Source organism: Meleagris gallopavo, chromosome Z, assembly GCF_905368555.1.
Source record: "Meleagris gallopavo chromosome Z, MGAL_WU_HG_1.1, whole genome shotgun sequence".
Taxonomy (NCBI): domain Eukaryota; kingdom Metazoa; phylum Chordata; class Aves; order Galliformes; family Phasianidae; genus Meleagris; species Meleagris gallopavo.
The window spans coordinates 9,975,055-9,996,886 of record NC_139435.1 but is presented as its reverse complement, the minus strand read 5'-3'; the positions used below and the strand labels follow the sequence as shown (position 1 = coordinate 9,996,886).

Here is a 21,832-nt window from a genome sequence, read left to right as displayed (position 1 = left end):
CAATTTAGAATAACCGTTTTGTTATTGTAACATTTTCCCTGGGTGTCTGGCCCTTTGTTCCTACCTGAGGATGCTGTGACAGCTAAGTAAAGAATCTCCCTAGCAGTACTCAGCCTGTAAAAGTGAGAGCTAGAAGGAGAGGAACTGCTGCAGCTTTGTGGCTGCTGTATTCAAACGGGAGGCATATTCCGTTCACATTTCAAGTGGCTGTGAGGATTTCTTTTAAACGCTGTTAAGATTCATGTTATGTAACTAACTTTGCATGTGAATTCCCTTTATGAATAGTGCTTTTTCTTTTGCGTGCTTGTTGACAGCAGATTTGGCAGCAGTAAATCCGTATCTATATATATCTATGTGTTTATAGGTTTCTTTTTAATTGAATATACTGTGACTCCTTTGAAAATACATGTACCTGCACTGTATAATTATTACTGCATTTCTGTCTTTCTATTAAAAAAATGTTTTGAAGTCCATTTTCTTCTCCATACTTGCTTTGGTCATCTGCTAATAGAAATCTCTGTTTCCCAATATTTAGGTAATAAGTCCTGAGAAATACGATATCAAGTGTGCAGTCCCAGAAGCAGCGATAATTTTAAATTCATGTGTGGAACCCAAAATGCAAGTTACTATCACACTGACATCTCCAGTCATTCGGGAAGAGAACATGAGGGAAGGAGGTTGGGAAGTTGTTAAAGATATTACCTCTCTCCTATGTATTTTGATATGTTTATCTATTCTGCTTAAGATGGCATTAAGGTCCTGGAAGGTAACATGCTGGCACAACACTGATTGAAACCTTGTTTTTCAATAACCAGTCTTGGTAGACAGCAGTTGGTTAAAATAAATACTTATGTGATGCATTTATTTAATTTTTTAAAATTCTAACTTTATGTCCAACCTCAGCTTTCTGGAAAAGGTACAAGCTTGATTATTTTTTCCCCTCTTCATTTTGATTAAGTGAAGAACTAAGCATTCAGTAGAAAGTGGCTATAAACTGCATTCTAGAGCCTTAAGAGAAAGATTACATCTTTTTAGAAAACCAAATCACATAGTTTTGGATTTAAACTGGATCAGTATTACCATCACTTACACATTCCAATTAGCATTGGCACTTAAAATGCACTTGTGTAATATTTTTGATGGTAATAGCACTTCTGACTTTAAAAGACAGTGCAATTTTTTCCAGCTCTCTGAGGTTGTTTTTTTGGTCTGTAGTGCTTTTTGAGTACATTTTAGGCTTCTGGTATTATAATAAGTCTCATATCCAACTGGCAAACCCAGACTAGTACAGTAAGAAACAGCTTGTCACTGAGCTGAAGAAGAAGGTGGTGTTCGTAAATCAATTTACGTTTCTGAAGTCCACAGTTTCTCTGGTGCCAGCAGTGTTGCTTTAGGGTCTATTCTGTAACACTTTCAAAGCTCGGAAAGCTTTTAAGCCAACAAGCATGATTAATGTCTGCAGTACATTGGTTCTTTTGTCTACGGGTCAGATAAAATTAACATTTGTTTCCTTTTAATCCTGTTCTTTCATAGTTGAAAGACATCATGGCAGACACGGTTCTGGTGTTTGACAATGAACCTACAAATAGGAGGTCTGAGATTATTTTAATGCTTCTCATGCAGGTTGAAAAAATTGTACGTTTATGTATATATGTGCTTCTGTATATACATATGGATATAAGCTACAGTTTTTTTATTTTATCTCATCATTACATGTCCTCTAAAATACTTGAGGTCTTTATATTGCATTAGTTATGTAACTGTAACTGTGACTAGTGCATCATAAGCAAACTTAGTTAACAAAATCATCCTGTGTAATCAGAGAAAATTCCAGATGTCTCCTGTAGTTCGGATGCCTTCTGAAGAGTAGTTAAGAATACTTTGTACATGATTTTTAAGCTGTGCCTATCATAGCTACCTATAAATGCTTTGTACGTGGACTGTCACATCCAGTCAGTAGTACTCAGGATTTGGCAATCTTAAGTGTAATGTGACTCTTGGTTGGTCTTTGTTCGATCTGACTTTGCATATTGCTTAAGTTTATAAGAATACTTTCATTTAATGGCCTTGATTATTAAGTCAGATAATCGTTAAAAGAATTTAACCTTAAACACCATGTTAATGTGCTATGCAAAAACGGTAGTATTGATTTTACCACAGTACTCAATTGCAATTAAATTGCTTGTGGTCTAAAATTACATTATTCAAGCTAAAAATAAAAATAAGATGCCTACAATTAATTCCTCAATTTATGCCTCCAAAAGGAAACAAATTTGTATTTTTGTCTGACCCACTCTTGAGTTAAAATGATCACTTGTGAGTTTATTCACTGCTGAATGCAGTACTGCCTCTGGGCAAGCAAAATCAAGTTAGATTTCTCTCCAAGACACTGAGCAGTATGAAATAGATGTTCAGTAAAGTTCACTCTTGAAACAAGAAAACAGAAGACTGAATTGCAAATTGTTGCAGCAAAGAAGGCCTTATTATGAAGACTGCTGCTTATTTGCTGCAGAGTTATAACAGTGCGTGGTTTGTGTTCTTTTTCTTACTGCAGCTTCTCATGCTCTGTGTCTTAACAATGGTTACAAGTTTTCTTTTTTTTAGCTCGCTTGGGGAGCTAGTTCAGGTGATAAGGAAGGCTTTACCGGAAGAGCCAGTTTGAGTAAAGATGAGACTGAGACTTACATATGGAGAAGAATTACGTTTGATGTATAATAATCCTATTACATGATAAAAAAAATACGGTGCGATATAAAATTGTTAACCGCATAGCTACTGTTCTTTACAGTGCTCTGCGTTTGACAGTTTCCCAAATCTGATATAATTGAAGTGTTCTAACCCCTGCTGTGGAATCTTTCCTTCAGCAAGCAAAGTGTACATATCTATAAAGCATACATGTGTGCGCGTGGGTTTTTTTTATCCTTAGCTAATAGCCCCGGTCCAAAGCCTTCTAGCAAAGAGACTTGATTCCTGTCAGGGGTTGCTGCCAAGACATCGGAAGGATTTTTGACCAAGGTTTTCAAAAGCTCACTGTCACACCTGCCATACTTTACAAAGAAAGGGGGTTTGGATGCATCGTCCTAGCATCTACTGTTACTTTGTGTTTATTTTTTTATTTGTTTTGTTTTTCTTCTTGTCCTTGTCTCTCTTCTAGAATTAAGCAGTGTTCACACTAGTTTTGAAACAGTTGACTGGGTAATATGTATTTCGCATAATAATGCTACGAAATTGATATACCTGTTAACTTTTAATGAAGAAGTAGTGTGGACACAGCATGTCTAACTGAAGATTAACCCCTTATACTTAGACCAGTTATAAATATGTTACATAGGGTGATAATTCATGATTGAGTTTTGTAAATTAACTCAACTCTGTGCCTTAGTGTAACAGGGTGGTAGGTTGGGGGTCTGAATTTAGTTAAATAGTCATTAAGGGGTTAATCCTACAACGTGAAACAGATGCAAAAATCCACAGATTAAATATTACAAGAGTTTCCTTTTTTTTTTTTTTTTTCAATCAGTATTTTCTCAATGAGAGAGGTGCCTTGGCAACTTCTGACTTTTACAGTCTTTTTAAGTTTCAAGGGTATTCTATTCATATGTTTTTCCTATATTGGTAGCACATTTTAGATTTACATTTCTAGCATTGAGTAGGCTTCTCTTCTATGCACTTAGTAGTGTAATACTGCTTTGTAAAATTATTTTCCAACTTTAGAGTTTTTGAGAGCTAGAAATCAAGTAAGAGGAGTATAAAATAAAGTAGTAAATTGTGCCGAAAATTTGCAATGTCACCTCATTGCATATTAGTTTTAGAAGAACGTAAATAATGAATAATTAGGCCCACCAAAACCATACTTCTGCTTTAAATTTCTCAAGTTTACTTTGCCACTCTTTTCTTCTGTAGGTTTTCTCTTAGTGTACCTCTTGTCTCTATTATCCAAGTTGTGCTCACTTTGTCAGTTATCTTACCTGGCACCTCTCTTGCATAGGTTTGGGGTTTGGTTTCATTTTGTTTTGTTTGTGTTTGGTTATTTTTTGTTTTGTTTTAAATACCACTTTAAATGTGTTCGTTTGCTTTGTAAATGCTTTTTTAGCTTTCTTTCCACTTTAACATATGGTCCCTACGTTTGAGTATTTTTGTGAGAAGATAACAATATTCTTCTCAACCTGGTTCTTATTTTGAAATACTTTTTTATTTAATTCTGTTCAGAGCAATAAGACTATCATATGAAAATGCCTAAATGTAAATGCAGTACTTCAGCTTAAATTTAACTACAGTATTGGAAATTTGTAGCACTGTGCTAATTTACAGCTTCTTGTACTCAGGAAAGTATCCAACTATTTATTCTGCTTTTTTAGTAAACTAAGTGGCAGCTTCAGAGCTGTCTTTCTGCAGCATCACTACAAGTAGCTTACCTAAATTTATGTCTTGCTGCCATAAACTATATAGTTTCATATAGCCACCTCCCATGAAAAACATGCCTTTGAGAGAGGACTTTTTGTTTCTTCCTGTGTTACATTACCAGCTATGCTACCAGTATTCCTTATTGCTAGTTAACAATAGCCAATTTCATAATACATTAATTTTTAAAGTTGATTGCTACAGCATAGCCTTACAACTGAAAGTAATCTGAAGATATAATTTCACTTTATTCAGTGGTTCCTGTTTCATTGATAAAACCACTTCCAAAATGGCATTGTGATCTCTTCCATTTAGGTAACAAAGCAGTCAGCTTGTCAGTTAATTTTCTGAATATTTAATAAATGGGATCTTCTGAATTGTCTTTATCTTTCAGACATTCTGCTTCGTTTTTTAAACTATTCCTTGCTTTGCTTTTTTTCTGCTAAGTCTTAAGGAGTTCCCTTTCTTTGCATTTTAAGTTATTTTGGAGCACGTAGGTCATGGATTGAGGTGTTAATTTGGCTGAATAACAGAGGGTACTTAGAAAGCAGTGGAACTCTGCATTATTGAAGAGCATTTCCAGTTCTTATAGTCAGCTTTTAAAGCAAAATCACTGTGTTATCATGAGGTATAATAATAATATTTTTACAAAACATCTAGGTTTTTTTGAGATGTTTTTATACTTTTCTTTTGAGGTCTAGGTCCCAAAAAACAGGAGACAGTTAAAATACACAAAGAGCTGAAGTTTGAATGTTTCTACTTGGTTAAAGTGGATTTTTGTGTTCCTTCTGTCTTGTGTTCTCTGTGCTGGTGCACTGTGTCCAACCATCCTTCCTTCAGTAGTTAATTTTAGGGGATATGTATTTTTCTACTGGCAGCTTAAACAAAGAAGCACTAGGCGTTGCATAATCTGCAATGCATTTGGAAGTAACCAAAAAGATAATTACGCTCTTGATCTTCACCTTGGGTTAATGCCCTAGTCCTAATTGAATACCTTTTATGGAACGTTTACACTCGTTCAAGGGTTTAAAATTCAAATGGCATGTGTGACATTGAAGCTACTTTAAGGAAGTGTCTTGCTCACCTGGTCAAACACCCATTCCTCACTGCATTTTGCCAATTCAATCCATTTTAGATGTAACCTCGGGTATGGTGAAAGACCCACCGGACGTCTTGGACAGGCAAAAATGCCTTGACGCTCTGGCTGCTCTACGCCACGCTAAGTGGTTCCAGGTTCGGAACATCATTTTACTTTCTTCTTGTAGCCTTATGAGAGATTAAGTTCAGTTGCATTATAAGTGTTTAATTGTCTGAAAACACTCAGCGTTGTTCATGCTAATAATACTTAATATTTTTCTGGTCCCTAAATTTAAATGTAGAAGGTTGAGTATGGAGGAACTGCTTTATGCAGTTATGGCTCATTTGACATGATTGTTTTTTCTGCTCTTTGAGAAGGCGATGTTGAAAGTTTGACTCGCTTGGGGTGATCATATATTGTATATTTGTTATATATTCCATAAGGCTGCAGAGTAACTTTGCTTTAAATAATGGAATATGTGTTTAAAGCTTTGTGTTTAGATTTAAGACTTTTTCCTATTTCTTTAAGTGCATTGAGTGTAGGGAATGAAAGGTGAGAAGCAACTGTTTGGTTTAGTGACTTTGCATTCTGGCAAAGGCACAATAAAGAAACCAAACAGATTCCCTTGACCTTTCAGTCTCTATACCTACTTCTTAGACCTTTACTTTATCCTTTTTATTTCTAATATAGAAAGATACTGTATTTATTGTTACAAGTGAACATGGGTCAAAGTGTACAGGGGATCAAGAAATGTTATTCTTGTATAACCTGGGCACTTTGACTTCTACCACCTTAAATTACTAACCCTGTATAAAATACTGCTGTAAATGGCAGCTCATGGAGTAAACTTGTAAAATGATTTGTTTCAGTCTTGGATCTGAGCTTCCATTGAACAGTGGTGTTTTAGTCTTTCAACAAGTCATATTTGCTGTTGGTGCTGGGATTGATTAATTTGATTTTGTATTGCTCTCAAGGCTAGAGCTAATGGTCTGCAGTCCTGTGTGATTATCATTCGTATTCTTCGTGATCTCTGTCAGCGTGTGCCAACTTGGTCTGATTTTCCAAGCTGGGTAAGTAATGTTCTTTTGAATAGTCTTTTTGAAATTCATATATAGGCACTGGAAAAGGTTATTGCCATTAAATGTTGACGTTTTCAAGCAGTAGTATTTTTTGTTGTTGTTTTTGTGTTTAGAGGGAATCTATGTAGTCCCTGTAGAAACTTAATTTTCTGAGGTTTAGCCATTTGGAGATGGAATTTTTTTTTCCAAAGGAATTTTCTTGTTCATATGAATTATTTATTGGTAGAATCTTTATTCTAGATGTTTGTTTTAACTGTATATAACAAAATTTATCTTTTCTAGCCACCTACTGGTGGTTGATTAGAAATTGTCTGAACTTTATTGAATGAGATTTAACAGTTATCTGTGCCCAGGTAACTCTGTGATAACGGAAAGGTTACTTTAAAGATGAAAAAATCACAGTAATTCCTGTGATTGTTAATACAACCCTTCTGCAAGATGAAATACGACAGTTCTAGTCAGTGGATGTGTCAAAATTCCCATCTTGATCAGTGCCACTTAAGAATAGGTTTCTAGGTTGAATTCATTTACTTCTCATAATTTTTCCAGCTGGTAATTTCTCCAGCTGGATATTCTTGGAGAATTCCTTTTGCATTGACTGTTTTAAAACATGCTCTCCAGGAATGCAATCTATTTTACGATTTGTTGACCACAGAAGATTAGTATGAAACAAAAACTCTCAAAAATATGTATATTATGCAGGTAAACTGACTGGTATGTTCCACAGACCAAACTCTGTTGCAGTGTGCTGCTTCTCGCTGTAAACTCCTCACTTTTGGTAGGAAGAGAGCTAACATTTTCAAGGCAGTTTCAATGGTTGTCCTTATTTTAATGAATGTTTTACAGCTGTTTTAGGCTTGCAGAGAATTTTATTAAAATACTTCTGATAATATTGATTGTTTCTGGAAAAAATATAAAAAGAGTTATGTTTAAGTTTTTATAGTAATATACAATTATCCTGCTCATTACTGTGCTACATTTCTGAAAGTTACGCTGTACAAATACAGCTTAAAAAAACTAGAGAAGTATTTAACTGATCTCTATTATCACCACTACACTGAACCAAAAAATAACCCCTGGCGTACTTGTAGAAAAGCATCCTTGTAAGTATTACAACACACAGAAGACGTATGTATGGAGAACAAGGGATGTTGTTCCCTCTTTGCCACATTGTTCTGAGGCACATCCTGAAGGGAACAGAGATTTGTGTCAGGCGTAGCTGTGTTCTCTGCAAGAAGGCTCCCTGATTTGCTTCTGGCACAGGATGACAGAACAGGCTGTGTTAGTGAGTGAAATGGACCAACACTGAAATCTGTGTAGTCAGTTATTCTTCTGGACTGTTCTCAAAGTCTTCCTGACAAAAGAAACAACACAGTGACAAATGTTGATTTTTAAACTTATGTGATTTCTGCTAGTCACAGCTGAAATTTTTCAGATCTGGATACAGAACTTCTCCTGACGTGTATGTTAGTAGCCTGTAGCAAGTGAAAGACCTTTTCAAAAAGATCCCAACTATTTTTAATAATACAAGATCTTCAGAAGATTAAACACAGAAATTATTAATAGCTTCCTTATATACCTAAAAATAAAAACTAAACTTGAAGAATTTTGTCAATTTCCTACGAATCATTCAAGATAATTCAAGGTTAATTTTCCAGTCATGTAATCTAGCCTCTAATGCACACAGACACCAGGGAATTGTAGTTCACACTGTCCTATTTTGAATCCAGAAAAAATAGATTTGAGTAAGTGCAAAAACATTATTCCCTTTTTTTTTTTTCTTTACTGCTACGTTTTGCTTCACGCTTGAAAACAACTATTACTGTTGATAGAAGTGAGAAGCTTGGTCCAAGTAATATGGTAGGACGTGGGACCATGGTAATGTGATGATCAAGAAGTGAAAATTAACAGTTAAATCACGCCAAAAATAGGAAGGAATGAGCATCCTTAATGAAGAATTGTAGTCAACGTTGCCTACAGTAACTTGTGTGAATTCATTCCTAGAAAGTGAAAATAAAAGGTAACATTTGAAAAACTGTAAACTAAGAGGGAAAAAAAAAAATGTTTGCAAATGAACTTTGCAAATGAAGTAGTATTGAAACATCCATTTAATGCTGAAAAAGCTAAGGAAAGCTATTCCTTAGTACTGCAAATATCTTCTACAGTTTTGGGGTTTTTTTTAATAATATCTAAGAAAAGCAAAAAAAAAAAAAAAAAAAAGAAATAGGATCAGAGAGAAAAAGGTAGTATTTAAGATGCTGATAGTCATTTAAACCATTTTAGATGTGTTAATTTTTGAAAGTCTGCTAGTCATTAAATGTGGTTTTTTTTTCATATTTGTTGAACATCTGAGTTACTGTTAGCTTATATCCGGGAAAAACATTGACTGTAAGCTTCAGTTATTTTAAATTGAGGATCTAGTAACTGCTTAGATTAAACTTCAGAAGGCCATTATGTATTTGATTGAGTTTGTGTTCTTCTAGCAAAACATGTTGTCATTCTGTTAATCTCATTAGGTATACTGTGCATTTTTCATTCATATGGCTGCCAGATTCGGATAACTCATCTTTTTTCATGCAAACTCAAAAAAATCTTGGACAAGTTGGCTGTCTTAATGGGTAGAGTAGCACTGTACAAACTTACAAAAAACTTTTGGGCTAGCTGTGAAAAGAGAGATACCAAGACTGATACTTGCACCAGCTTTCTTTTTATTTGCCTTTATAAAACAGTCTTTTTCTTTTTCTTTTTTTTTTTTTTCATTTAACTGAAATGCTTCTATGTTGTATAATGTTCTTCAAAATTCCTATTATCAAAAGCTCTGGACTGGATAACAGTACCAGCATTCTTCTGTTTCAAACAGTCTTCTAAATTAACCAGGCTTTATTACTATTACAGGCTATGGAGTTGCTTGTGGAAAAAGCAATCAGCAGTGCTACTGGGCCGCAGAGCCCTGGGGATGCACTTAGAAGAGTTTTTGAGTGTATATCTTCAGGAATCATCCTTAAAGGCAAGTTGAATTTGATCATTGTATCTATACTTACGCTGAAGTAACATAAAAATCTAATATTAATCAAGGTAAAGATACGCTACTAATTAACATAACCATTCTAGGTGGTCCTGGCCTTCTGGACCCTTGTGAAAAGGATCCTTTTGATACACTTGCTGTAATGACAGATCAGCAACGAGAGGATATTACTTCAAGTGCACAGGTAAGGCGAAGTATGTTCCAAGTAAATAAATTTGGATTTTTTTGGACATTGATAGCTGTCACAGTCCACTCTCTTCTTCCCAGAAATAAAGTCAGCACAGTCATATGTGCATGTAGCATTTGCTGTATGAATTTCACATTCCCAGCTTCAATGTAATGTCTTAGCTTCTGGACTTGCACTGACACAGTAAATGTGATGTGCACATATTATGTTAACTTTGTTGTGGAAAGGAAGAACATGGACAGCAGGAGCTGAGAGGGATATTATCTTACACCATTTCTTCATTGTTGGACAAATTATTCAAAATTGTTGTTTGTTTCTAACTGAAATATCTTCTTTCTACCCTTTTTGTAGTTTGCACTGAGACTCCTTGCATTCCGTCAAATTCACAAAGTTTTAGGAATGGATCCATTGCCACAGATGAATCAACGCTTCAACATCCATAACAATCGTAAAAGGAGAAGGGACAGTGATGGAGTTGATGGATTTGAAGCAGAAGGAAAAAAAGACAAAAAAGATTATGATAACTTTTAAAAAAAAGTTCGCCTTTTATGCTGAGATTGAAGGTGATATAATATCCATTTGTTGCCTTGTTTTTACTCCATGCATAATAATGTCTGTTTAAAACATCCAAAACCAACTCAGAAATTAGATTTGGAAGAGAACGATCTGGCTCTTCTGTGATTCTGAACATTGTAATGGATGTGCTGTATCAGACAAATTATGGATGGAAAGACTACAAATGGAAACTGTCATAGGAAAAAAATAGTTTGGAGTTTTTTTCCCTCATAGCATTTTCTTTAAAAGTATTGCTAACTTCAGTAACTCTTGTTATTTTTTTGTCCTTTTTTTTAATGAACAAGTGCGTTGTCTTACCTTGACTGTGTTTAATGCAGTATTTGTGCTTTTGTTGCAATGTGTATTTTGGCATTTTATTTAGAAGGTTTTTTGTTTGCTCTTGACACTAGTTGTGTAAGTTACCTTGTGTTCGATAGTATAAACTGTTCCCCTCCCAATTAATATTTTACAAACCTTTTTTTTTTGTAAAGTGAGACTGCAGGATTATGTTTTTTTCTAAACATGGAGGGGTTACAACACAATTAGCCTGCCATTTGAGTGCTCAGTTAAATGTTTTTGCCAATCTTGTGGCGTTTGTCTTAGTGTGATATAACGTTGTAATTAAGACAAATTTGTGTTAATCTAAGCAAATTTGCTGTTAGTTGTGCATTAGCAGTATAAAAGCTAATATATACAGTATGATCTTGCAACAGTTCTGAAGCAGCCACATAACTGTTTAAAGTTTTGCATGATGTTTGTTTTCAATAGAAGGGCTTTAAAAACTATTATTTTAGGCTAAATGCATAGTTCTCCATATGATTGACTTTGTGACATAGCAAGGCCAAGAAATAACTTTCTGACTTTCTTTTCTGAAAATATAAGCAGAAGCAGGCATTTTCCGTTTGGACAAAGTAATCATTCTTTTCCATCAACTTTTGGCAACATGATATTAATGCCTCTCAGTCCTTAAAAAATAAATGTTTGTCATATTGGTGCCTGTGAGGTTATTCCTTATAGCTATAAAATTTCTGTGATTTTTTTTTTTTCAGTAATACAAATTTTAGAAGTGAAGTATTGATAAGTGGAGGTTATCAAGAAAAAAGCCCAGAAAATTATTTGGTGTGGCCATAGTGTTATGCTTATGTTTCTTTTGAAAAGCTAAAATATAGCAGTGGTGTAAGTTACATCATACCATTGATGTATGCTCTGATACACAGGCGTGATTTGTTGTCACAGCACTACAGTGGAAATACGCAAATAAAAACTAAAATTTATTAAGTGACTAAAATTCATTACACACTGGAAACTGAAGTACCACTTACTCTGTTCAATGTTTATTACACTTCATTTGCAAACCCATAAAACGCACAGATTAACACAGACTAACATTCCGGTGACTACTTTATCAGTGGCTGATGAGAGTATCAGATGTCACAAAGATAATTAATCATTTCTGATACTATTCATTAAGAAAGCCTCCTGCTGCAGTTTGTGGTTGAATTTATCTTTGACCTTTTTAATTAAATAAATCTTAGAGTAAGACAGTACTTCTCTTTTGCAACACTCACTGCTGACAGGGTGAATCTGGGGAATACAAATAAGATATCTCAGGAAAGTGGAGAGAATCTTAGAGAAAAGATGCAATGAAGTATTCTTAAAGCATCAGAGTATAATTTTAAGAGGACTGTGTGTGGGTGATTAGTAAATAAGGACAGCTTTCTCGTGATAGGAGACATTTCTTAAGTAATTTCAGTATCAGAGAAAACAATAATTAGCATGTGCTTTAAAATTACTTTAGAAAAAGATTAGGCTTGTTTTTGTAGTCGAGCTTTGAGATGTAGCTTCCAAGCATGTGCTTGTTCTTAGTCCTTTTTTTTATTTTTTGAAGGGGGATGTCTTGCTGCTATGGCATCTAGGTAGCCATTACTATTTATTTTGAAAGCTACAGGTGCTGTTCATGTGGCAAGTTCAACTAAATACCAAAGTTTATTCCGCATAAAGCTAAAAACTTGTCTCCTCAGACATGTGACTCTAAACTTCAGGATTAATAAGGTCAAGGATGTATTTCGGATTTCCTGTGTTTTTTATTCTGCTGGCTTTCCTTTTTTAACTAGTTTCTGAGTCTTTTGAAATATTGTATACTTAAAGTGATTCCACATTAAATATGAAGCTGTGACTATGATTTTTACTTGTGTGGTGAAGAGTCAATTATACTTTGTTGCTTTTTTTCCTGCCCATTTTAATAGGCTTGTTTTAACTAGTTAACTCCTGTATCTGGCAAAGCTAAGAAGGATAGAAAAGCAAGGTTTAAAAAGTACAGAGCTACTTTTGACTTTAAATATTAAATTGTGTGCTTGAGAAGACAAAGCTAAGACCGTGTAATCATTTTACAAACAAGTAATTACTGTAAAGTGTTTTGATAGTCCTAGCTGTTTACAAATAAGAAGAATTTGCCTTCTTTATTCATCAGTGCTGTGTGAAATCTCAAAATGCTCTATGTCATGATCATAATACACAAAAGAGTGCTTACCTTTGAGGAACAATTTGTGAGAATGAGAGCTCCTGGTTTGAAACTTCTTATTCAGACTTTGACTTGTCTGCCTAGTTTTCGAGTGTGTCCTGTCCACATATAAGCACATCCACAGCAGGATCCTACTGAGCAGCATTGTTTCAAATGGTGTGTTTACAGAGGCATTGCTAGAAATGAAATCTGTTGGATCTGTCCATCAGCTTCTTGCTGTATTGTGAAATTCTGTATGCACTGCTAATCTTACAGAACTATTAACATGGTGTGTTGATTTGCTTCTATTTTGAGATTTTTTTTAACTACTCAGAAGTGGTTTAGAAGTACTTATTGTACCTAGCACACTAAGAGTTTGAATCAACTTTAGATATTCCTGCTATGATTTTAAGCATAGTTGATGTCCTCGTAGTTGGTTGAATATCAGCTGATGATTGATCTATTAAGTATTCACACAATGCCAAATTCATTTCCTTGATAAACAATGAGGACTTATTTGGACTGCCCAAATGCATTTTACTAGCATAGCACCAGTAAGGGAGTGGGATAGATTCAGATGATCTATTTTTTTTCCCACTTGCATTGTAGACTAACAGGGACAATGAATGATTTATTTCAGGGTAGTTTAAAGCCTGACAGCTTTCATAGGCTCAGCCTAGCTTAAATATTTTCAAATATATTCTTCATCAATCCACTTCCATGTTGATATTCTAAATCAACAGATACATGGAAGGTATCAAGAAACATCTTTTAATGTTTGAAGTTTCCTACATTTGACAGTATGAGTTTTCAGAATGGAATGGCTGACCAATGGAAAGTACTTGATTTATTCTACAGTAAAAGATTATCATTAAAAAGGAGGTGAGAAGTCTCATTTCTACATGAATGGCAAGCCTTGCTCCTTATATAAACCTATTTTCTTTCCTTTTCTGCATCCTGCAAGTGGATGCACGTATGAGCATAAGAGTAGGACATTCTCTCCAGAATATCTGAGATACCTTTATCACAGACTTAACTTCAGGCATATATTTTGATTTGTCAGTAACTTGCTGATCATACAAGTGAACAGTTTGCTATTAAAACAGTAAGCTGACCTGTATTGCTACCAATGAAAGTAACAACAATATAGGAGTGATTAAGGTGCCTGAATGTATGGATTTAATGCCATTTGATTTGCTTCTAGAGAATGCGGTGCTCCAAGAGGGGACATGTCCCACAGAGCTGTGGGACTGTGCCTACCAGCCCTATAAGGATACCACAGTATGCCTGATGACATCTAACATGGCTTTGCTTAGGAACTACCATGTAATTATAGGCAGGAGAGAAAGCTGTTGGTATTTTCTCTCTTTAGAATTTGTGCTGGTGGGGTCTAGAATATTGCTAGTATAGTCACATGGAGCTATTGCTACAAGGTGGGATAACCAATAGGAAAGCAGCACAGTGTTAAAAATTACGCATATCACAGTAGGAGGGAAACTTAGAATGCCTATGATAATTAAGTGGCATACCAGTTTCTCCTAGTAATATTGATAGTTTATTTAGTGTCTGTTTTGAGAGCTGAATTCAAGGAGCATTTGGACACTGCCCTCAGACATAGGGTTTGGATTTTGGGTGGTCCTGTGTGGAGCCAGGGGTTGGACTCGATGGTCTTTGTTGATCCCTTCCAGCTTGGGATATTCTGTAGTTCTGTGAATAATCAGCATAATATTTTTCTCTTCCAAACAGTAACTTTTTTAATGTACAGTGACTAACTTAGTTGGATTATGTCCTTACTGCTGTGTAAGAAATCTGCTCTGCCTGCACATGAGGGACTAATCATTCCTAGTAGTTTACTAAATTCATTTATTGATGCTATAAATATTTAACCCGCTCAACTGTACACATGAATTTCTCCATTTTTCACATTGAGCAGTGAGCTTTCTCTAGCTGTACATATCACACCCACCAATTTTTTTCATGCCCAGTTGTGTTGTTTCTGATAATGTGTTCTGTTTCAAGTTCATTATGGTTATGATACCTTTTTGCAGAACTGAGGACACAAGCAAATTAGCGGAAAAACATTTTAGTAGGATAACCATTCACCTCAGTAGTTGCATTTTCCCCATGAAAAGAAGTAGTCCTTGATCAAATTTTATGAATTGGAGAAGAGAGAAGAACGCGGAGATAAACTGAGAAAAACAGTATCAGAAAGAATAGAACTGGTTGAATGGGTCCATCTGCAGAGATAAAGAGAGGAAGACTCTTTGATAGAAATCTGCAAATTAAAGCTAAGTGAAAAACAGAGGAAAAGGTATGTCACACAGTACAACAGCCAAAAGGGAAAAACAAATAGTGGAGGAGCAATAAGAGATCTCTGTTTCATGCAGAGAGAAGAGCCAGTAGCGTGTGATTTGCCATCCAAGGAACAATTGCAGTGCTCCACCGAAACAGAAGAAAACAGAAGCTCCAGCTGATTTAGGATGTCAAGTTTGAAATGGGTGCTAATAAGGAAATGTTAAGAGATATTGTGCTGGAGGGGATGGGGAAAACGGAGAAAAGGAACTGATCTTTAGTGTGTCTGTCTTACTTGCCAAGTAAAGCTGTGTATCTGGTATTTGTGCTTTGCTGTTACATTTGAATGAATAGTGACTCTGTGTGCAACATGTAAAATAATTGGAAATCAAAATGCTGCACAGGCAAAAAGAAAAATGTGTGGTTTTATGCAGGAAATCACACAGATTAGCTGGGGTGGTACTTGAAAAGTGTCCATGTGCTTTGGGCAGCAGAGAGCGCTCCATCATCATCAGCTGCTGCTCTTTGGAAAGGCTGAAGTAATTCTCACATCACTGTAATGAGTACAAAGCAAAAACTATGGTGTTCCAGCTGTTTCTGTCTATTGCCAAAGGCACACTCAAGAATAAATAAATGAAATAAAACACAAATCTGATGCAGCAGAGTTGCCATTGCAGCAAAACTCAGTATAAAATCAGTGTTGGTGCATAACTCGAGAGCAGTGGTTAGAAGCACAAGCATCAGAATCATAGAATGGCCTGGGTTGAGAAGGATCACAAAGATGAAGTTTCAACCCCCCTGCTATGTCCAGGGTCACCAACCAGCAGACCAGGCTGCCCAGAGCCACATCCAGCCTGGCCTTGAATGCCTCCAGGGATGGGGCATCCACAACCTCCTTGGGCAACCTGTTCCAGTGCGTCACCACCCTCTGTGTGAAAAACTTCCTCCTAATATCCAACCTAAACCTCCTGTCTTAGTTTAAAACCATTCCCGCTTGCCCTGTCACTATCCACCCATGTTTACAGTCATTCCTCCTGTGGTTTATACACTCCCTTCAAGTACTGGAATGGATTCTTACAAGCAAAGAGTACTTACTCCTACAAGTAAATGAGAAGTAAATATCTTCTGGAGTGAAAACGTGAAATGTTTTGGGGAGCAAGTATAGGGGAAGGTAGAAGAGAGATTCAAAACATTCAGAGGCTATGTGGGCTGCTGAGAAGGAATGCAGCCTAAGAAGTTATAAAGGAAGACTTAAGAAAATGTTAAGAAGAGTCTGTCCTGCAAATAATTGGGAACAGGAAGAGAGACATTTCAGATGTAATTCCTGTATGAAGAGACAGGCTATTTTGGCATTCCATTTCTTATGAAATGCCTTGCAGCTGTTCTGTCTGCATCTCATGCTGTCAGGGGTGATTTCAGGGTAATGGATTCAGGATAAGCGTTCCTCACATGGCACTGGTAATTCATGAACAGGGATTCTGGATGCTTTAACTAAAGTCCCCATCATGTTCTCCAGCATATCCAAAAGCATGCTGCTTTACAAGATGCATGACCAATTCAGAGCTTGCATTACAGGACATGCCAGAGCAAAATCGTTTCCCAAGGACCAATGAAGCAAAGTGAAAGAAAAGCAACGTGAATGCCAAGGGCTCTACTGTTTTACACATTCTGCTTGAGGAACAGTCCCTCCACAAATGTCACGCGCACATCAGGAAGGAACAGAAGATTTAAAATAATTAATTTCCCTGGAGTTCTGGAGGTACAGGTGAGTGCTAGAGGACAGACACTGATTTCCTAACACCCATCTGACATTCAGGTGAACGAAACCCAGTGCACACATCACCATGAATGTGTATAAAGTGTGGTCAAAAAAACGTTTTCCACATGCTTAGAGAACCACAGCAATTCTAGTGAATTTTTTATTTTAGCAAATGGCAGACAATTGCTAATATGGAATACATGGTTTCAGATGTCTTTTTCAAGATCTGCTACTTTTACAAGGTTTGCTCCTTCAAATACTCATTTGCTATATTAAAAGGAAAGTTTGCTTTGCTCAGACTAAAGTCTTTTCTGATTCAGGGACAAAAATGGGAAGCTAGAGCCAGCCTCTAGAGTCCCATTTGTGTTTTATCATTAGTCTCCTCTGAAGACCACTTAGCTTTTCTTAATGGGCCTGTTTGCCATTTCAGAATGCCTGTTTCTTAAACTATCCAGGCCAGGATTTTCAGTTAGAGCAACTGAGGGGGAACTGAGAATGATAAAAGAAGCACTGAGCTGAATGGCTTTTGTCAGTACCTAAGCTACATGATTACTGTAGTCACACGTGCATTTTTCATTAGCAGAGAGTACAACAAGAGCTTGGTATGCAAATTGAAACATACATTTTACTTAAGTCACGTGTTATATACAATTTTCACTTCTAAAAGAGAAAACAGATGACATGGATATTGCTAGCAAAAGCTTAGTCTGCTCATGCTTTACAAAGAGAAGAGCCTGCTGCCGAGAACTGACACGGGTTGCCCCACAGGTACACTGCCTGCCCTGCCCAATCTGACTCAGATGCTGAGTGGTTCTCTCTGGCTTATTCCAGAGCAGGACCATTTATCCAGCAGGAAGAGTTTAACAAGAAACATCTATTACCTAGATGGACTGCATTCTCAGCTGGTGATGGATAGCTAGAAATCTTCCCCAGGAACTTCTGATCCACATTGGAGAAGGAATCTGGGCTGCCTGGTAATTCCAGCAAGGACTCCTTGGCAGCTTTTTCCACCATCTAGCTCAGGGACAGGCATCCAAACTGGAAGCTGAATGTGTCCTTACCTAAGATTCCTTCCAAGGCAGAAAATTGGCTCAAACAATATGTACATTCATCTTTCTTAGTTTTCTGAGAGCTCATGATGCTCAGGATTTGACTGCAGGTTGAGAAGAACTGAGGCTGGGAGACAAGCCCTCTGTCATTCTACCTCACCATCAGCTCTGGCACGGGCCTAAGTGCTGATCCGGACAGGCTTTGGCTCAACCTTCAGGTATGAGTGAAGAGAAGTCCTCAGCTGAGGTAATTTGGATTCAGAGCCTTTGGAGAATAAAATGAAGAGGTTTACCACACAACAAAGAACACTGTGCACCCATGCATAAATAACTGTCTGCTTTAAAAAGAGCTGAAAAAAGGTAGAGTACTTCCCTAGCTGCTGAGCTCTTTTTTGTTTCTGATGCATGTTCTTCCTCAGATGGTTAGAGATGTTATTCCCTCTTCTTCCACTTAAAGCTAAGAAAGGAAGAACGGTGGTTTTGCTATTAGTTGTGACATGCTTTCTTCCCTCAATTTTCACAGCTTTCATTGCAATACATTTTCCATTCTCACCTTTAAAATGTGTAATACCCAAGTACATCTCTATCACTGAAGTAAATGCCCATCTCCAGTGTGTGTTCTTAGCAACTAATGCCTCCATCTTGCTCTTCTTTGTGTTGTCACTAATAAAGTCTTGCAGTCATGTTTTGGCAGGCAATTGGTGGGATGCCCTCATGGGATCTCTCTACTGCTCTTCGATATCTGGGTTACTGCTTGACCAGGGCTTAAAAACCTCAGTTCCCTTACTAGCTCTAGAAAGCCTTTGTCAAACAAAGACATTCAGTAATTATAGACACAAAATTGCCATTGCTTACATCAGTGGGGCTGAAGGAACTGCCGACTGCTGCCTGAACCATCATGACAGCACTAAAAGCACTGTCTTATTCATCTGCTTCTAGTTTTTTATAGAAGTGTCTCAGTGTAGACAAAGCTAAGACTTTTAATAAGAAATTGTCTTAACCTGTTTACAGTAGAGATATAGATGGTTGTTTATGGGCAGACTGATTTGCTGACCCTTACCTGTAAGACATCAGTACATTTCTCATTTCCAATCTTTAGTTCTGATTGTTTCCAGTAATTTGACATCAGATTTATTCTCAGCCTTCCACATTTCTTGCACACTCATTTCAGTAATATGGTCTTATGCTGTTTAATATAGCAATCCCTGAATTATTTATTTGAGCAATACAAATAGGAAGTGTCAGGTCCACCATGCCTGGCTGATCTCTGGGTCCACAATGTAAATACACCACTCCTGGGACACCTACCTCCAATGCATGCATGGCCATCTGTAATGCTCTGGGGAGTATCAACCTAATTGTTCTGAGGAAATGCCTAGATTTCTATACCTATGGACTGTTCTTCTGGTAATGCTAAGAAGAGAGTAAAAAAAGAAAAATCTTCCAATTGTCTCAGGGTAGCTTTTCAGCAGAAAAGCTGCAATGTAGCAAAAAGCCATTGTTGGTGATCTTTGCCAACTGCTCTCCAGCTTTATCTGGGGGTTGGCACAGGACCTAGAGTATCAAGGGAACACTGATGAGGAGGGATGACTGCCCCAAAGTAAAGAAGAGAACATTTCTTGTACTCTTGCTTCCCTCCATCAGCTCCTCCACCAAGCCCCAGGCGCAGCTGAGAATTTAGCCAAAGGAATTACTCAAATTCATGACATGTAAGTTTTTTAAACAAAGCAATCTCTGTTCATAGGAAGAGCAGAGCTGGTCTGTGCATTCCCCTCCTGCAGACAGTTTTAGGGGTAAATACCATGATTACATTTTTAGAAGGAAAGCAAAATATCAGGAGAAGGTTTTTTGAAAAGCCCTTGACAAAGTAGGGGCTGTGAAATGCTGAATGTTCTTCATCCACCACAAACGTGCTAGAATATGACTTTTTATAAAGTTTTTTTCTCCTCCATTTGCATAACTGTCACTGACATGCATCTAAAAGTGAAATGACAGGATTTGATATGCTCACTTTCATTTTCAAATGGACAGAGAGTTGTTGGAAGCACAGAGCCAGACTTGCTGAAGTGACACGGGAAGAGAGGCAGCATTAATACACCACCCAGGAGCTGATTCTGATTTCTGGGAACGCTCCTCACAGATACTCCAGACTGAAAGAGAGAAAGGGGAAAGACAGTACAGAGAGCTTTTTGGGGAAGTGAAAGAGAGCAGAGCCCCAGTACCCTTCACAGTTTGTTGAGGCACAGTGACTTCGGGTTGCAGCTGTTCTTTTCAGATGCAAATGTGCTTTCCCGAGGTAAGTTACTTTGCATATGTAATAGCTTCGTTTCTTCCATTCTAAAAATATGACGACACTGACCGATGTCACGGGGATCCAAATTCAGCCCTCTCATTCTTGAAGAAAGGCTTCAGATCTCTGCAGTGGGCTGAGCCCCGCACACCGGGTGCGAGGGAAGCTCCCTGCTTCCCCGCCTGCCCTCTGCTTCGCAGTGGCTCTGATTGCTGTTGGGAGCAGACCATGGGGCTGTGGAGGTGTTTTGCTGTTACTGCAGAAGAGTGGTTACATTAGGCTTCTTGAATGTAGGGCCCTTTCGATAAGAAGTTAAAGAATGAATTCTGTGGGAATTAAAGCTGCTTCTGCACTCTCCATTGGAGTTAAGATTCTCTGGCACAATGTAAAAACAACCCTTTCCTTTCCATATGCATAATGCCATCAAACAGCTGATTTTTGACTTGGTCAGCTGTTAACATCAGAGTGAACTTGGGGGTAATACTCCCAGTGGTCCTCCTTGGGACTGATGCCCTTTGACATCTTTATCAATGACATAGACAGTGGGACTGATTGAACCTTCAGCAAGTTTGCAGATGACACCAAGCTGAGGGGTGCACACAGCAGAAAGAAGAGATGCCATCTAGAGAGATCTGGACAGGCTTGAAAAGTGAGCCCGTGAGGACTGAATACAGTTGAACAAGGCCAAATGCAAGGTGTTGCTCTTGGTTCAGGGCAATCCTAGCTGCGTGCACAGACTGGGAGAAAATCTCCTTGAGAACAGCCCCGCAGAGAAGGACTTGGGGGTTCTGGTGGACAAAAATCTGTACATGAGGCCGCAGTGCATGCTTGCAGCCCAGAAGGCCAACGGTATCCTGGGCTGCATTAACAGAAGGGTGGCAGCAGGGACAGGGAGGTGATTGTCCCTCTGCTCTGCCGTTCCAAGACCTCAACTGCAGTATCATGTCCAGACCGGGGGTCCCCAGGAAGGACATTTGTGCTGTTGAGGTGTGTCCAAAGGGCCATGAAGACATTCAGAGAGTGGAGTGCCTCTCCCATGAAGACCAGTTGAAGGAACTGGGCTTGTTCAGCCCAGAGAAGAGAAAGCTCCAGGGACACGTCATTGCAGCCTTCCAATACTTGAAGGAACTCATGAGCAGGAGGGGTAGCGACTTTTTACGCAGTCTGATAGCGATAGGACAAGGGGAAATGGCTTTAAACTAGAAGAGGGGAGAGTTAGGTAAGACGCTAGGGGGAAATTCTTCTCTCAGAGGGCGGTGAGGCGCTGGCATTGCTGCCCAGAGCTGTGGTGCTCCATTCCTTGAGGTGTTCAAGGCCGGCTTGGAATGGAGCCCTGGGCAGCTGAGCTGGTGGGGGCAACCAGCCCATGGCAGGGTTTGGAACTGTAAGAACTTTAAAACCTCTCCTAGCTCAGCCATTCCATCAGTGTTTTACAAGCGTGGCCGCTGACGCCGTCCTGCCCACCCGCTTAGCAGTCGCCACTCAGGGTTAACAAACGGCGCCAACTGCCGGCTAGCAGCGAGGCACTGACACGGCACTTCCTCAAGCACCCCGCCCCACGGCCGCTAGCCAATAGGAGGAGGGCGCTCATGACGGACAGCCGCTCTGCCCAGTGAG

The 21,832-nt window shown here is 38.0% G+C and overlaps 1 protein-coding gene across 4 annotated transcripts in view; it reads left to right on the top strand.

The window, feature by feature from the left end:
* ZFR (zinc finger RNA binding protein) overlaps positions 1-12,507 on the top strand; it is a 40,443-nt gene extending 27,936 nt beyond the window's left edge. For 3 of the 4 annotated variants that reach the window (XM_085212987.1, XM_085212988.1, XM_085212989.1), the window contains 6 exons: positions 536-677; positions 5,537-5,634; positions 6,454-6,549; positions 9,454-9,565; positions 9,670-9,767; positions 10,122-12,507. In XM_085212987.1, the coding sequence (XP_085069113.1) occupies positions 536-677; positions 5,537-5,634; positions 6,454-6,549; positions 9,454-9,565; positions 9,670-9,767; positions 10,122-10,301 (726 nt within the window). In that variant the 3' untranslated portion in view covers positions 10,302-12,507. Of the gene's footprint in view, positions 1-535; positions 678-5,536; positions 5,635-6,453; positions 6,550-9,453; positions 9,566-9,669; positions 9,768-10,121 lie in introns of those variants that run through there. The other variant, XR_014880363.1, reaches the window with a different exon arrangement.
* Positions 12,508-21,832: the final 9,325 nt, after the last annotated feature.